Consider the following 17,774-nt stretch of genomic DNA (forward strand, 5'->3'; position numbering starts at 1 on the left):
GGTGCACGCGGAGTGGTGCACCTGTGGGTTCGCGGGGGCTCGCCCCCCGCCGCAGCCTGGCGCCCTCCGGCGGTGCTGGGGCCACACCGGCGACCAGCCGCAGCCAGCAAGCCCCCTTCCCAGCTGGGGGGAGCGGGAGTTGGGGCCCCAACGCCGCCGGAGGGCGCCAGGCTGGGGCCGGCTGCCCTCCTGTTTCCGATTCCGGGCAAAAGAAACTGGTCCCCGCCTCTGGGGCCGTTGTGGCGGGTGCGGAAAGCTCCGCGTTTACTCGGCAGTAGTTAATCCAGAGCAACGGCCACCGCCGCACTGGCTTGCACCCACCGTGAGCCCTGCTGGGCGTGGGCCCATCTGGATGAATGGCGCGTACGTCGGGCTCCCACGAGATACGCGCACCCCGTGGTTGTGCAGCAGTTGTAGAAACCCCCGCTTCGTCCACACGTTTCGTTGCCTGCCGTCTGGGCTGGGCTCGGTCCGACGGGACTTCTTAAACCAGTGTTTTGATGAATCAGTACGTGCAGAGAGCAGCAGGCAGATCCACCCTGTCGCCACTTTTAATGCTCTTGCCCAAAAAGGCGGTACAGGTTGCGACTCACTGGGGAGCAAGGAAACACGCTGCGACTTATTTCTGAGTAAACACGCATAGGATGGCGCTGCGTAGCATGTTCCTCTTCGGAGGCTCGAGCACCCAGAGCTTCATGCGGAAAAAGCTTGTCCTGTGGAATTTCTGCCTGTCCAGAAATCTTACACGTGAAGCTTTGGAACCGATGCAAACCACCGCAGGAAGGGAAAAGATGCAGTCCCTGAAAATAATTCTGCTTTCTATACATGTGTTTACACGAAGGGCAACCCTATCCATCGAAAAGGCTTCCAAATATACCGGCACAGATGTATTTTTTCTGCTGTTATATTGATATGGATTAGTGATATGTTTGTTAGCTAAACGTGGTTTTTTGTCATGGCTCTATTAAAAATTCAACTTTTAATTTTTTTAAAAAAAATACGTTTTAGGAATGAATTTAATTGAAATGCCGTTTTGTTACTTAGCTTATGTAGGTAGGTATGTTATGGTTCTTCATGAAATGTTTGTGATGACTATGGATGTATACATTGTTGCTGTGGTGGTATTTCGTACTGATTATTTTCTTTTACTAGTAGTGCTGTGAGGCACTTTGAGCAACCTTTTTATGGAAACGCAGTATAAAAAATGAACTGACAAATGTATAACGGCTTTTTTCACTTTATACTTGTTGTTCAGTCGTTCAGTCCTGTCCGACTCTTCGTGACCCCATGGACCATAGCACGCCAGGCCTTCCTGTCCTGCGCTCTCTCCCGGAGCGTGCTCAAGTTCATATTCATTGCATCCGTGATGCTATCTAGCCATCTCATCCTCTGCCGTCCCCTTCTCCTTTTGCCTTCAGCCTTTCCCAGCATCAGGGACTTTTCCAGGGAGTTTTCTCTTCGCATTAGGTGGCCAAAATATTGGAGCTTCAGCTTCATTATCTGTCCTTCCAATGAGCACTCAGGGTTGATTTCCTTTAGGATGGACTGATTTGACCTCCTTGCAGTCCAGGGGACTCGTAAGAGTCTTCTCCAGCACCACAGTTCGAAAGCATCAATTCTTCGGCGCTCAGCCTTCCTTATAGTCCAGCTCTCACAGCCATACATTACTACTGGGAAAACCATAGCTTTGATTAGACGGACCTTTGTCGGCAAGGTGATGTCTCTGCTTCTTACTATGCTGTCTAGGTGTGCCATAGCTTTCCTCCCAAGGAGCAAGTGTCTTTTAATTTCATGGCTACAGTCACCGACTGCGGTGATCTTGGAACCCAAGAAAGTAAAATCTGTCACTGCTTCCATTTCTTCCCCTTCTATATGCCAGGAAGTGATGGGGCCAGATGCCATGATCTTCGTTTTTTTAATGTTGAGTTTCAAACCAGCTTTTGCACTCTCTTCTTTCACCCTCAACAAGAGGCTCTTTAGATCCTCTTCGCTTTCTGCCATTAGGGTGGTATCGTCTGCATATCGGAGGTTGTTGATAATTCTCCCAGCAATCTTAATTCCGACCTCTGATTCATCCAACCCGGCATTTCTCATGATGTACTCTGCATATAAGTTAAATAAGCAGGGTGACAATATGCAGCCTTGTCGTACTCCTTTCCCAATTTTGAACCACTCGGTTGTTCCATGTCGGGTTCTTACTGTTGCTTCTTGACCCTTGTACAGGTTTCTCAGGAGACAGGTAAGGTGGTCTGGTACTCCCATCACTTTAAGAATTTGCCACAGTTTGTTGTGATCCACACAATCAAAGGCTTTAGCGTAGTCAATGAAGCAGAAATAGACGTTTTTCTGGAATTCTCTTGCTTTCTCCATGATGCAGCGAATGTTGGCGATTTGATCTCTAGTTCCTCTGCCTCTTCTAAACCCAGCTTGTACTTCCGGTAGTTCTCGGTTCGCATACTGCTGAAGCCTAGCTTGTAGGATTTTGAGCATCACCTTGCTGGCATGTGAAATGAGCACAATTGTGCGGTAGTTTGAACACTCTTTGGCGTTGCCCTTCTTTGGAATTGGAATGTAAACTGACCTTTTCCAGTCTTGTGGCCACTGTTGAGTGTTCCAGATTTGTTGGCATATTGAATGCAGCACTATAACAGCATCATCTTTTAGGATTTTAAATAGCTCGGCTGGAATACTGTCATCTCCGCTAGCTTTGTTGTTACTAATGCTTCCTAAGGCCCACTTGACTTCACTCTCTAGGATGTCCGGCTCAAGTTCAGTGACCGCACTATCATGGCTATCAGGGACATTCAGATCTTTCCTGTATAGTTCTTCTGTGTATTCTTGCCACCTCTTCTTAATCTCATCTGCTTCTGTTAGGTCCCTGCCTTCTTTGTCCTTCATCATGCCCGTCTTTGCACAAAACGTTCCCTTGAGATCTCCAATTTTCTTGAAGAGATCTCTAGTCTTTCCCATTCTGTTGTTTTCCTCCATTTCTTTGCATTGTTCATTTAAGAAGGCCTTCTTGTCTCTCCTTGCTATTCTCTGGAACTCTGCATTCAGTTGGGTATATCTTCCCCTTTCTCCCTTGCTTTTCGCTTCCCTTCTTTCGTGAGCTACTTGTAAAGCCTCATCAGACAGCCACTTGGCTTTCTTGCATTTCTTTTTCTTTGGGATGGATTTCGTTGCTGCCTCCTGAACAATGTTACGGACCTCCGTCCATAGTTCCTCAGGCACTCTGTCTATCAGGTCTAATCCCTGAAATCTATTCCTCACCTCCACTGTATATTCATCAGCGATATGATTTAGGTCATACCTGAACGGTTTAGTTGTTTTCCCGACGTTCTTCAATTTAAGCCGAAATTTTGCAAGAAGCAGCTCATGATCTGAGCCACAGTCAGCTCCACGTCTTGTTTTGACTGACTGTATGGAGCTTCTCCATCTTTGGCTGCAAAGGACATAATCAATCTGATTTCGATATTGACCATCTGGTCATGTCCATGTGTAGAGTCGCCTCTTGTGCTGTTGGAAAAGAGTGTTTGATATGATCAGCATGTTCTCTTGGCAAAACTCTATTAGCTTTTGTCCTGCTTCATTTGGTACACCAAGGCCATGCCTGCCTGTTATCCCGGTGATTTCTTGACTTCCTACTTTAGCGTTCCAATCCCCTATGATGAAGAGGACATCTTTTTTTGGTGTTAGTTCTAGAAGGTGTTGTAGGTCTTCATAGAACCGATCAACCTCAGCTTCTTCGGCCTCAGTGGTTGGGGCATAGACTTGAATTACTGTGATGTTGAATGGTTTGCCTTGGATTCGTACTGAGATCATTCTATCATTTTTAAGATTGTACCCCAGTACTGCTTTTCCCACCCTTTTGTTGACTATGAGTGCTACTCCATTTCTTCTAAGGGATTCTTGCCCACAATAGTAGATATGATAGTCACCTGAATTAAATTCGCCCATGCCTGTCCATTTGAGTTCGCTGATTCCCAAGATGTCGATGTTCAATCTTGCCATCTCATGTTTGACCACCTCCAGCTTACCTTGATTCATTGATCTGACATTCCAGGTTCCTAAACAATATTGTTCTTTACAGCATCGGATTTTCTTTTCACCGCCAGACACATCCACAGCTGAGTGTCCTTTCGGCTTTGGCCCAGCCGCTTCACTCTTTCTGGCACTACTTGGAAATACCCTCTGCTCTTCCCCAGTAGCATATTGGACACCTTCCGACCTGAGGGGCTCATCTTCCGGCGTCATATCTTTTAGCCTTGTGATACGTTCCATGGGGTTTTCTTGGCAAGAATCCTGGAGTGGGTTGCCATTTCCTTCTCCAGTGGACCACATTTTGTCAGAACTCTCTGCCATGACCTGTCCGTCTTGGGTGGCCCTGCACGGCATAGCTTATGGCTTCATTGAGTTACGCAAGCCCCTTCGCCACAACAAGGCAGTGATCCATGAAGGGGATCACTGTATACTAAAGATCATTTAACACAGATCGGTTATTCCAGCGCTCTTTAAACTAGCACCAGCGTTATCTTTTCAGCCCCGGGGGTGACTACCTCATTTGCCTAATTTCTAGGTAGCTTGATGGCGGGGAGGGGGTTGTCCTATGTTCTGATGAGTTTTTTGTTATTATTGCTATTATTTATAAAGCATCTAAAATTTGCTGAGTGCTCCCCACAGATTAAAAACAAAACAATCCTTGTCTGCAGATTTACAGTCTCAAAGGCAGGACGCAAAAGGAAGAGGGGATGAAGAAGAATACAAGCAAACTCCGGCACCGGTTCTTCCTTAACATTTCAAGTTCTTAACGGCTTGAACGGGAGAAACAGTTGCGGGAGAGGAGGGGCGACGGGCAGCCTCTTGCAATCCCTTCGCGGCGCGATCCTATGCATGGGGAGACAGAAAAAGGCCTGCAGCTCCCAGCACTCCCCAGCCTAAGTGCATTAACAGTGCAATCCTAGGTATGTCTACTCAGAAGCGAGCCCCGCTGAGTTCGACAGGGCTTACTCCCAGGCAAGTGTAGGAAGTATCGCAGCCTAAGGAGCGCCGAGGCAGAGCCCCGCGTTCCGCGAGCGGCGGAGGAGGCAGCCGCTCCTGCGCCCCCCGCCCCTAGCGCAGCCCCGTCTGCCCGCGCGCTTCGCAGCCAACGGCAGGCAGGGGGAGCGCGAGAGGCGCGTGCCCGAGCCGGCGTGCGTTCGAAGCGCGGGGACGGCGGCGGAGCCGGAGCGCGGTTGCTGAGGGGACGGTGAAGACGGCGCCTCCTCTTCCTCGCGTTAAGATGGCGGCGGGCCCTCCTCCCTTGCCCGAGCCATTCTCCGTGGCCGAGGAGCGGAGCGGGCACTGCGCCGTGGTGGATGGGAACTGTCTTTATGTGTGGGGGGGATACGTGGTAAGGAAGGGGAGAAGGCGGACAGCGGGCGACGTTGGTGGGGGAGCGGAAGCCGCGCCGGCCGCCCAGGCGCGCGCGCTGAGGCGAAGGCTTGGCAATCGCTCTCGCCGCAAGGGCGGCGTGGGCGGGGAAAGAGCGCGAGAGCACGCGGGGGGGGAGGGGAGGGTGTTGGCTCTCTCAGCTCCGTCGCTGATTGGTCGCTGGGGCTTCGAGGCCCAACAGTCGGCGCTCCCCCATTCCTCGCCCTGAGGAGCTTCTCCTCAATCCGCGCTTATTAGGCCAGCTCAGAGGATCCCTCAAAATGTGCGAGCTGTCAGATTCATACAGTTGTTGGTCCGCCATTTTTGAAATATAAAATCCAGCTGTTTAAACGTTTTTTAAAAAAATAGGTAACATCCCATGTCAGTCCTACTTGGAGTAGACCCATTGACCTGGCTCACATGTAACAACTCAGAGCATGGATTGTTGTTGAATCATGGGTTGTTGTTATGTGTGAACCCTGCACTATGGTTTGACCATGAGCAACCCAAGAGTTCACACCCCAACAACAAACCATGGGTTCTTCTCCTGGGTTTGTGGTTTATAACCCATAGCTAAACTATCGTGCAGGGTTCTCACGTAACAACAACCCATACTCTTGAGTTGTTACATGTGAACCAGGGCATTGAAATGAGTGGGACTTAACATAGGCATGACTAACTTAAGTTAGTCTAGCTTATGTGGGATATTACCTGTTTGCAACCTTCTTTTTCCCAGTGGATCACAGGGCACTAAAACCTGAAACTGCCACATCAGCTGGCAGAGTCCAGTTTGAATGTCTGAAAACTCTCCTCCTCCATAACATCTTATGACTCTGACTATGCAGACATCCAGACTAAAACATCCAATCAGCCTTTCTCCCCCACCCCCTCTGTCACCCGCCTGCTTTTTGTAACATCCTGCCTGATGAAGAGATTTGGAGATCTCAAAAGCTTGCACATTGTTTTCTGATCTTTGAGTTGGCCTAATAAAGGTCTTATATTATATGGATTTTGGAATTTTTCTTACAGCCAACATGGCTATATTTTAAAATAACTCCTGGTTTCTTTTCAGTGTGAAACACAGCCTTTTGCCAGCTAAGATTGGAGAGAGTTCCTGTGCCTTTGAGAGGCAGTGTGCTTGTGGACAGAATAGGGCCTGGTCTCAAATTCCAACCGAATCACAAAGCTCCATGGGTGATCTTGTGCCATTTGCACCACTTCACAGTGTGAAGATAACATTTGGGATTGGGATCATGTACCCTGGGAGGAAGGGTGGGAGACAAAGGTAGTGAAGAACTATAAACAGCTGCATGCCAGACTGAAGTGTAACATGTTTAGCTTCCCCATCACTGCACCTTTATGGTGGAAGAAATCTTTGCCTGGAATTTCTGCCTATTCTGCAGCTAGGGAAGAGGCAAGGAAATTCAGGGCTACCTGTTGCTCTTAAAACTCCCTCTTTTACACATCTATTAAAAGTAAAGGAGCCAGGCAGAAAAAAGAAGGGGGGATGGTGTTCCATCTGGTGAGCCTCTGGTCAGTCGTCATGCCTAATACTGACAACTTCAAAACTATGCAGTCTAAATTAATTCAGAGTAATAACTCTTGGTCAAAATCACATTAAGGATACAATCCTATGCCTGTTTATTTTCTTTCTTTCTCTGTTATATCTTTATACTGCTAAATCTAATAAAATCCCTAAGCGGTTAGACAGAAAAAAGTCCTACAACTCCCAGCATTCCCCGGCCAGCTATGCTGTAGGACTTTGTTCTGTTTAAACAGGCATAGGATTGCACCCTAAGTGGCTATGATTTATTTAGTGGCTGTCACTAAGTGACAGTTGAGGGAGGGCCAAAGCCTCTCAGCAGATGAATAGCACTGCTTCTTTTCTCTCCCTTTGTTTTGTAGCCTGAGGGAATAGCAGTGACATTCGGGGAGAGCCACTGCTTTTTGCACAGCTGGCAGTGGTAACTTGGCAATCAGGTGGGCAATGCCATTTTTTAATGTTTCCCCTTGTAAAAAAAAAATTGCCGACAAGGAAACAATTAGCACATCCGGGAGGTTCTAGGCCAGCCTCTTGCTTATTGTGCTAATTTTCTACTTGCAGTGAATTTTTTTTAATACAGGGACATTCAGAAATTATATCCCTTCCTGCAGTCTGAAGAGCTACAGTCCATTCTATATCACCCCAATGCCTGTGTAGACCAGATCTTAATCCTTAAAAGAACCATGTGAATCACCTCATCATGGGATGAACCAGGTCACAAGGCAATCCACTACATGCTGAAATGCTTGTGGGAACAAGCTCTATTTTTCCACACAGTTGAAAAGGTTGAAAACCTTTGGAACTTCCTCCCCAGGAAGATACATACGGTCTCATCACTGCAGGCTTTCACAAGCAGGGGGGACCATTTGAAGACACATTTATTCCAGTCTACTTTTGGTCCTTGAAAAAACGTTGGCTGCTCCTGTTTTTTAAAACTGTAATTATATTTTTATGTGTTTTATAATCTTGTAAGCCACCTTGTACGGGATGTGCTTCTTGAAAGGTGCATTTAAAATAATGTAAATTAAATAAATAGAAATGAATAAAACAGTTAATTCATCCCCCTTAGTAACTTTCTCCTTCCTAAAACCTGGATGTTTAGGTGAAGATGTGTAGTTATAGTCAGAATACACTGCCAATACATTTCCTGTTATACAGAGTGATGTGCAGTTTATTTCTTATGTAGCCTCTCTTGATCCAACCAGGTTTTCATCAACAGTATCTCTGTATCTGTAAATAGTTTATTACCAAGACAGCTGTACTTTCACCTCCTAAGCAAGCCTTCCCCAACCTAGTGCTCTTCAGACATGTTGGGCTGGCTGGGGCAACGTGTCTGGAAGGCACCAGGTTGGGGAAAGCTGTCCTAAGCAGTATGTGGCTGTATTGGCTACTTGGGATTTCCTATCCTTCAGGAAAGGGGGAGTGGAAAGAACTCATCTCTATCTCTCACCCCTGTTCTTATTAGGTTTGTATAACTGTGACATTTTCCCTTTGTCATCAATATTTGGAAGCTAGAACTATTGCCTTTCAAAGGCTGACAGGTGAATTTAAAAACAAAACAGAGCATCGTTGTTGCCGCGATTCTTGTGGAATGAGGGACATCAGTTGCCATCTCTGGGAGGCTTTGCTCTTCCCATATGCAGAGCTTCATTGTTTTATTCAGGGGAATCTGTACTAATAGAATGATTCTCCACCTGATTTCTCTCCCCTGGCTGTGCTACCGGTGCTAATGCAGCCGCAGGAACACCCTCTCCCGGTATTCTCACCCAGCTTCAAGATTCCTCTGGGAGTGTCCCGCAGGTGGACCAGGGTGGGACATGGGGAGGAGCACTGCAGTTCACACACACTCCAGTGTACAAATGGATTCCATGAATCCTTAGATCTGTGTGGATGTTGCATAAATACACCTTCCCCAATACTACACCCCTGTCTCTTACATTTCTTTACAAAAGCCACAGAAAAGGAATGAGGAAAGTCATAGAATCATAGAATAGTAGGGTTGGAAGGGGCCTACAAGGCCATCGAGTCCAACCCCCTGCTCAATGCAGGAATCCAAGTCAGAGCATCCCTGACAGATGGCCGTCCAGCCTCATCTTGAACGCCTCCAGTGTGGGACAGCCCACCACCTCCCTGGGTCACTAGTTCCACTGTCGTATTGCTCTAACCGTCAGGACATTTTTCCTGATGTTCAGCCGGAATCTGGCTTCCTGTCACTTGAGCCCATGATTCCGTCTCCTGCACTCTGGGATGATCGAAAAGAGATCCTGGCCTTCCTCTCTGGGACAACCTTTCAAGTACTTGAAAAGCGCTATCCTATCTCCCCTCAGTCTTCTCAAGGCTAAACATGCCCAGTTCTTTCTGCCTCTCCTCATAGGGCTTTGTTTCCAGTCCCCTGATCATCTTCGTTGCCCTCCTCTGAACCCTCTCCAGTTTGTCTGCATCCTTCTTAAAAGTGTGGTGCCCAGAACTGGACACAGTACTCCAGATGAGGCCTAACCAGTGCTGAGTAGAGGGGAACTAGTACTTCCCAGGATTTGGAAGCTATGCTTCTATTAATGCAGCCCAAAATAGCATTGGCCTTTTTTGCAGCCACATCACATTGTTGGCTCATACTCAGCTTGTGATGGACAACAATTCCAAGATCCTTCTCCCTTGTAGTGTGGTTGAGCCACGTATCCCCCATCTTGTAACTGTGCATTTGGTTTCTTTTTCGTAGGTGCAGAACTTGGCATTTATCCCTATTAAATGTCATTCTGTTGTTTTCTGCCCAGCGCTCCAGTCTATCCAGATCACTTTGAATTTTGTTTCTGTCTTCCAAAGTATTAGCTATCCCACCCAATCTGGTGTCATCTGCAAATTTGATCAGTATTCCCTGCACCTCCTCCTCCAAGTCATTAATAAAAATGTTGAAGAGCACCAGGCCCAGGACTGAGGCCTGTGGTACCCTGCTCATTACCTCTCCCCAGTTGGAGAAGATCCCATTGATAAGCACTCTTTGAGTCCGATTCTGTAGCCAACTGTGGATCCACCGGACCGTTGTGTCATCTAGCCCACTTTGAGCTAGTTTGCTCATCAGGATATCATGGGGCACTTTGTCGAAAGCTTTGCTGAAGTCGAGGTATATGATGTCTAAAGCATTCCCACGGTCTACAAGGGAGGTTACTTGATCAAAAAATGAGATGATGGTTCCTTGTGCTAAGATCAATATAAGCTAGCACAAGGCAGTGACTTTCTAAAACTTTGCCTCCCTTTGTGCTTTTACTTATCCTAAGACAGAATAATTGCTACACCATCTGGCATAGATTTCACCCACTTAGTCCCAGAAACCTAACCCTAAGTCATCCAGGCCACGAGATCAGGCATTAAATGTCCCAGTTAAGGTAGCTTATTGACCAGGTTATTGTGCCTAAGACTCACTGAGGTTCTTGATCACCACTACTAATTTTCTTCCTTCAAAATAGAAACCAGTGAATTACATACATTTTATAATATTTTAACACTGCAGTCCTCTACCCATTTACCTGGGAATAAGTCCCATTTACCTCAATGCAACTTACTTGTGAGTAGACATGGATAGGATTGTTCTGTTAATTGCTTTGGACCTGTGAAGTTACTGCCTGTGTCTGCTTCTAATTTGCTGCTGAGTCAAACATGATTTCTTTTTCCCCGAGACACTCAGGTGGAGCTTTGAGTTCAGCAGGTATTAGCTAGCTAATGAATCTCCTTGATATATGGAGAGAATCCCACATGTGTGCTTTATTATCACCATGCTTCAGCAATCCAAAGCACCAGTTGAGAAGCAAGTATTTGAAAAGTTGTTAGAAAGCAAAGATGTTCAGTGGAACTAATGAAATATTGGTGTGCCTTTTTTGGGTAGTCAATTGAAGAAAATGAAGTTTACTTACCTAACGATGAACTCTGGATCTATGAAATGGACAGTGGATTATGGTAAGTCACTTTATTTGTTGTTAATATTTCACAAGTCCTTTGTATTACAGGCTCCAGTACCTGTTGCAAATAGTATTCTTTTAGTTGGATCTCTTATAGCTCTTTATCTCTTTATATAACACTTGGTATGAAAAGAACAGTGAGCCTAATACCCTGATCCTAAATTCCATATGTAAAAGTAAATCCCAGTGATTTTAATGGGTCTTCCACATAATGTGTTTGGACATGGGTATCTATATTTCTCCCCTCCTGCTCGGTGGACTGCTGTAATCAGTAGGTTGTGCTCTTGACTAGGGATAAGGCAAACAATCTCAGAGCTCTTACCCAATGAGATAGTCACTGTTGTCTCCAGTCTATTTATCTGCTTCTGAGGTGACAGGCGGGTTCTTTTGAGCCATGGAGTAGCAATTGCCACCTACAATTAGAGTACCGGTCCAGCAGATCAGAGTACTTATTCTTGTTATCACAGTTATCAAAATGTACCACAGTCATGATAACAGAGCTTTAATTTTCACTTGCTGAAGGCATTCCTGCCTGACTTGGTTGCTCTGTTTCCATTACTCTCTGAGCAACATTATGGGGTTCTGTGTGTTTGCTGAACTGCAGGTCGATGCACCTCATGGAAGGGGAGTTACCTCCGTCCATGTCTGGAAGTTGTGGCGCTTGCATCAGTGGGAAGCTATACATCTTTGGCGGATGTGATGACAAAGGATACAGCAATGGGGTACTGGATTCCTTTCATTTTTAGAAACTTTCTAACCGAATGACAAAGCCTGTTAAGGATGAAGTCATACAATAGCGAGCATTTATACTGATCAAGAAATCTCAGGAGTAAGATTTTTGTTTTAGCACAGGTAAAGCTTTAAAGTTGTCTTTTCCAACCTGGTGTTCTCCAGAGGTGTTGGACTACATCTCCCATAATTCCTAGCCTGGCTGGAGATAATGGGAGTTGTAGTCTGACACATTTCAAGGGCGCCAGGTTGGGGAAGGCTGTTTTAAAGACTGTGACCAGGACCGAAATTGCTGCTCTGGCTGCACCCAAGTGCTTGAACACACCCAATGGGTGTTCTTGTTTGTGTTTTTCCAACAGTATCACAAGAGTACTTTTATACCTCCGCTCACTTTGCAAAATGTTTTGCCATGTGATGCTGGGAGCAGGATGATTGAGAAATACAAGCCCCAAGCCTCAGGGTGTATGTAATTAGTTGGGCAATTCTTTGGATTCTAGTTACTACATACAGGTGCCAACTACATTGTGTCAGTGTGATTATGATAGCCAGGATGTTTTATCCTTAAAGGTGGCCTAAAAGTAATTTTAAATAAATAAATTTAAATACATGTTAGGCTGCCATTCAAAATTGTTACTCTCGAGAGATACCCTTTAATGTCAGGGGGACATTATTGACACAAATGTTTATTTAATTCATTTATTTATCTATTAGATTTATTAGCCGCCCATCTGGCCGGCTACCAGCCACTCTAGGCGGCGTACAATACTAATAACACGAAATACAACGAATTTACGTAATCAACTGAACAAAACAACATAACAAAACAACACTGCTCTAAAAAACACTAACCCACCCCAAATGCCCACCTGAACAGCCAAGTTTTTAAAGCCTGGTGGAGCTCATTAAAGAGGGGGCATAGCAGAGGTCACTAGGGAGGGAATTCCACAGAGTGGGGGCCACCACAGAAAAGGCCCTCTCCCTACTCCTCACCAGCCTAGCTGTCCTGGCTGATGGGTCAGACAGAAGGCCTTCTGAGGCCAATCTCGTTGAGTAGCATCCTGGGTGTTGGATGTGCTCCTTAAGATAGACTGGGCCGGAACTATATAGGGTTTTAAAGGTCAATGCCAACTCCTTGAATTGGGCCCATAAAACAACCGGTAACCAGTGCAACTCCTTCAGCACTGGAGTGATGTGGTCTTGCTGACGGCTACCTTTAATCAGGCGGGCCGCCGCGTTCTGAACCAGCTGCAACTTCAAACCATCTTCAAGGGTAACCCCACATGGAGTGCATTACAGTAGTCTATGCGAGAGGAGACCAGAGCATGAACTACTGATGGGAGCAAATGGCTAGGGAGATATCAGATGGAGTTGGTACAGCGCTGCCCAGCTCATGGCTGACACCTGAGACTCCATGGACAGCTGGGAGTCTAAAATGACCCCCATACTGTGGACCTGGTCCTTCAGGGGTAGCCGCAACCCATTAAACACCAGGTCAACATCCCCCAACCTCCCCTTGTTTCCCACAAAAAGTACTTCGGTTTTGTTGGGGTTCAGTTTCAGCTTAATCCTTCCATCCAGCCACTCACCAACTCCAGACACTTGGACAGGGTTTGTACAGCCAACCTTGGCGAGGATTTAAATGAGAGGTAGAGTTGCATGTCATCTGCGTATTGGTGACATTGCAATATTGGTGACATTGATGATAGCCCCCAGTGGCTTCACATAGATGTTAAATAATATTGGGGAGAGAATAGAACCCTGTGGCACCCCACAAGTGTTTTCAGCCAAGGGTCTGAAGTCTCCTCCCCCAGAGCTACCCTCTGGTACCTGCCAGAGAGGAAGGAACAAAACCACCACAATACGGTGTCCCCTATGCCCAACCCCTCCAGGCAGTCCAGGAGGATACCATGGTCGACGGTATCAAAAGCCACTGAGAGATCGAGGAGAACAAGGAAGGAGCATTCGCCCCTATCCAGAGTCCTCCCCATGTCATCCACCAAGGCGACCAAGGCTGTTTCTGTCCCATGTTTAGGAACATGACAACCATCAAATGCCTAACTAGATTCTGCTACCCTTTAACATTGGGTGTCACAGTAATTCATTTCTGTATAGGTTGTGCTAAACATAAAGTGAAAAGTTAAGCTTTTTTTCTTCTTCAACTCCTTAGAATTACCATGGCTGTTGTGGATAAGGTTAAGGTCAGCCTGATTCCCAACAATTAAAACCAGAATACATGGGCCCTGCTGAAGTTAATTTGATGATTTGCAAAACGTGATCCCACAAGTCTGCTTGCTAGCTTTTATTGTGGTTGTATTGTTATATTGTGGTTTTAATGTTCTGTATATTTTAAATTGTTTTATTGTGTGTTGTTTGGTTTTAATTTTTGTGAACTGCCCAGAGAGCTTCGGCTATTGGGCGGTATAGAAATGAAATAAATAAATAAATAAATAAATAAGTCCCTGCAGAGAGTTCCCACTTCACCAGTGGGAATAGAGTTCGCCTTCCATTTCTGTCTTCTGTTGAAGCTTTGGGCCTTGAAACTGAAATCAGCTCCAGTTTAATGGGGCTGAAAGCATAAGCATCTTCATGGTTAAGAACTCACCTTTCTTGGCCTTAATTCAAAGGCAGTGTCAGATTCTAAGCATAGTACAAAAGCCCTCCATAGTTGTTAGCAATGAAGTGCATTTACAGCATTGAAGTAAGAGGATTTAAACTTTTTCTTGTGAAACAGAAAAGGAATGAGTATTATCAGTTGCTCTCTCCAGTCACCACTTTTCCAGTTAGCACTCATTTTTCCAAAATATTGTTGTATGTTGAAAGTGTTCTAATTTCCTTTTAAGCTCTATTATGTTAATTTGCGAACAAGAAATGGAACCTATTTGTGGGAAAAAATCACAGACTTTAAAGGTCAGCCTCCTACACCACGTGACAAACTTGCCTGCTGGGTGTACAAAGACAGGTAATTGTCATGGGGGAATTTCACAACAGGGGAGGTGGTGTTAGCTTGTGAATGCTCAGCTCATAATTTTGTGCAGCTTGATTACCTTTGTCTGTTCTCTTAATCTACTGTACTTCTGTTCCCTCACTTCTACAATGGAAATCATGTTGATAGCAGCAGCCCTTAAGTTATGTGTGGGGAATGGTGGCGGATAGGTTTGTAGACAAAGACAATGTTGAAATATTGGCCCTGTATAGACGCACATTAGGAAGGCGTAGTTAGGCTAACCTTGATGCATGGTGGTTATCGCTAACCACTGCGAGTGCTACTGCCACGTGTTCTTCACCATGGTTAGACTAACCATTCTCTAACCACCCTCCCTCCTGCAGGAACCTGCAGTCCTTCGGATGGGTGACCATACATCCCAGTGGCTTTTGTGCTGTTGGCCATTTTGGTGCTTGGTGCTGCCAGCCGTTTTGGTGCTCGGTGGCTACTCCTTCTTTGGCCTCTCTTGCCGCAGAGCTCTATGGCAGCTGACAGTTAAACATGGAGGCTGTTCAGACATCACGCTAAGCCATGGTAGGGCCCACTAACCACCTTGCAGCAAGTGGTTAGTGAATATGGTTAGTCTGTGGTTAATAAATCACCATGGTTGGGACAGATGCCTGTTGAGACATCACGCTAAGCCAACATGGTTAGCTCAAAACTCCTAACCATCATGGCTTAGTGTGATGTCTCAACAGGGCCATTGTTATATGACAATGGCTGCAACATTCACTGACTTACAAAGATTACGTGATTCAGGTGTAAATGCTTTTTTCTTCTTTTTTTCTTCTGAGTATTGGGGACATTAACGTTTTAAGCAAAAAGACCTGATCCAGTAGTTCTTTGCACATGTAGGGTGAGGGGTTCGCACAAGGAGAATAAAAATGGTGAATGCAGGTGGGATCAAATAAGTCTAGTGGAATTAGGGCAAAACTAAAAGACCTCCTAGGTGCAGTGGCAAGAAAACCAATTGGTAATTTTAATTCTAATCTTCTCAGGCTGATCTATTTTGGTGGCTATGGCTCTCGGAAACAAAGTGAGCTGAGTGACTGTTTTGATGTTCATGATGCATTTTGGGTAAGGGATCTGTTACCATTTCAAATAAAGAGGCCCCTGTGTTTGATGAAATATTATCAAAGCTTTTATTGCTGTCTTTCATTATTATTTTTAACGTACTATTTATGTTCTTTTTCTTTTAGGAAGGTCAGGTATTTTGGGGATGGCACAATGATGTTCATGTTTTTGATACAAGTACTCAAACTTGGTATCAGCCAACAATTAAAGTAAGTGCTGTTTGAACTTTCAGTTCATTGTTGGCACATTTGTGCAGCTACCCATTTTATTAGCACCCAGATACATTCTAGACACAACCTTGCATTTCCTTCCTAAACCTCTTGGATTGATAGGAGTATCTGAATTCTTGTGTGTTTTCCTATTTGTTTGCAGCAAGGAGTTCCACCTCAGCCTCGAGCAGCTCATTCATGTGCAGTCCTAGGAAATAAAGGCTACATCTTTGGAGGACGGGTTTTGGTTTGTACCTACTTTAACATTTTTAAAATGTAGGGGGAGCAGTGTGCTTTAGTGCTGAAGAGAGAACTTTGAAAGAAAAATAACTAAGAGGTTACTTGAAATGCTGAGGCACTGCTGTGAGGAAAGAGGTAGCCTTTCACTATTCTTTTATTCTTTTTTTTCTTTTAAGAGAGGCTTCAGGAGTAAATTTGTTGTAAAGTGGGTAAGCATTTGCCCTTTACTGAATTAACAAAGCTCCAAAACTGCAAAGGCATGTGGTGGGAAGATTGTACCTTTTTGTCAATAGCATCATGGATGCAATCCACAAATAATACGCACAAAAATATGCATATCATACAAACATACACGTATCACAGTTGTGCTGGTTGCTCTTCTGGGTAGGAGATTTTGGATTTTGGGTGCTGAGGACATCATGAAAAACTGGTGTACCAGTGACGAGAGTGCAGTAGAAAAAAATAAGTACGTCTTTTGATTAGCAAGATTAGAAGCCACTTTAATTGCCATTTTTGGTAGAAAGGTGGGGTACAAATCAAATAAATAAATGAACAAACACAAGTGTTTCTGTGTCTGTGCTGCCTCCAGGATCAGAGGCAGCCGGCCTTTGAATACCAGTTGCTAGGGAACAAAAGCATTAGAGAGCTTCTGCTTTCATGCCTTGCTTGTGGGCTTCTCATTGGGGCATCTCTTTCGCCACTGGGAGACAAGGTGCTGAACTACATAGGCCTTTGATCTTATCTAGCTGGGCACGTAGGTTGACTGCTGAAATTGCTGTGATCCTTTACACAAGAACTATAACTTAGTAACTCCTTGCTAGTGTGACTGCAGCCAGCACACATGGAGTGATTGCAAAGGGGTTCTTCTCCCCCGCTTGTGTCATGTGCACTGCAGTGGACTGGCCAGTATTTAGAACAAGAAGCCAGTGTTCTTCTTATTCCTCATCCAGCCTTTCCTCTCAGCCCAAGGCTCTGGACTTGTCGAGGGAAGGGCTAAATGTGGAATAAGAAAATAGGAAGCCCACCATACTAAATCAGACCATCGATCCATCTAGCCCTGTATTGTCTATTCTGACTTGCAGCAACTCTCCAGTGGCTCCTGCTACCTGAAATCCTTTTAACTGGAGATGAAGTGCTCCAGAGATGACATGCACCTGTGATTGTGCACCAGCAGGGAGTGAGGAGTATTCCACTGATGATTCCAGTGTGTAGCTATGCTTGTGTCAGGGTGGAGACTGAGCCCATGGAGCCCCAGAGCAGTTCTGATTCTGAGGAGGAACTGCAATCCACTGGGGAGGCGCTCACTCATCTCTCACAAGCACAGCAGCTGGCAGAGATTCTTCCTGCCAGCATTCCTGGGATAGAGAGTGACCCTGGCAGCGAGAGAGCGCTGGAGGGGGGCTTGCTGGACGTTCAGCGCAGACGCAGGGAGCGGCACCAGATGGAGGGCGGGCGTCGAAAGGAGGTGCTCCGCTCGTTTGGCGCTCAAACAATGGTCGCGTCCCGAGGACCCAAGGGAAAGAGGGAGGATCTCTCCATAGCCCATAAGTTCAGAGTCTTCCCGTGGTTCCCTTTCAAATGGGGACCAACTGCCTTACCTGGAGCTTAGGCTACTCTGCTATCTTTCCCCAGTGTTG

General features: G+C 45.7%; 1 protein-coding gene across 6 annotated transcripts in view; it reads left to right on the top strand.

Annotated features, from left to right (window-relative positions):
- The first annotated feature begins 4,827 nt into the window (after nt 1-4,827).
- KLHDC1 (kelch domain containing 1) overlaps nt 4,828-17,774 on the top strand; it is a 30,410-nt gene continuing 17,463 nt past the window's right edge. For 5 of the 6 annotated variants that reach the window (XM_084834033.1, XM_084834071.1, XM_084834051.1 and 2 more), the window contains exons 1-7: nt 5,182-5,389; nt 10,830-10,900; nt 11,507-11,624; nt 14,472-14,590; nt 15,613-15,691; nt 15,814-15,897; nt 16,061-16,144. In XM_084834033.1, the coding sequence (XP_084690159.1) occupies nt 5,279-5,389; nt 10,830-10,900; nt 11,507-11,624; nt 14,472-14,590; nt 15,613-15,691; nt 15,814-15,897; nt 16,061-16,144 (666 nt within the window). In that variant the 5' untranslated portion in view covers nt 5,182-5,278. Of the gene's footprint in view, nt 4,962-5,181; nt 5,390-10,829; nt 10,901-11,506; nt 11,625-14,471; nt 14,591-15,612; nt 15,692-15,813; nt 15,898-16,060; nt 16,145-17,774 lie in introns of those variants that run through there. The other variant, XM_084834061.1, reaches the window with a different exon arrangement.

This window comes from Heloderma suspectum, chromosome 1 (genome assembly GCF_057233095.1).
Source record: "Heloderma suspectum isolate Gila_16-S chromosome 1, 16-S_ref, whole genome shotgun sequence".
Lineage (NCBI taxonomy): Eukaryota > Metazoa > Chordata > Lepidosauria > Squamata > Helodermatidae > Heloderma > Heloderma suspectum.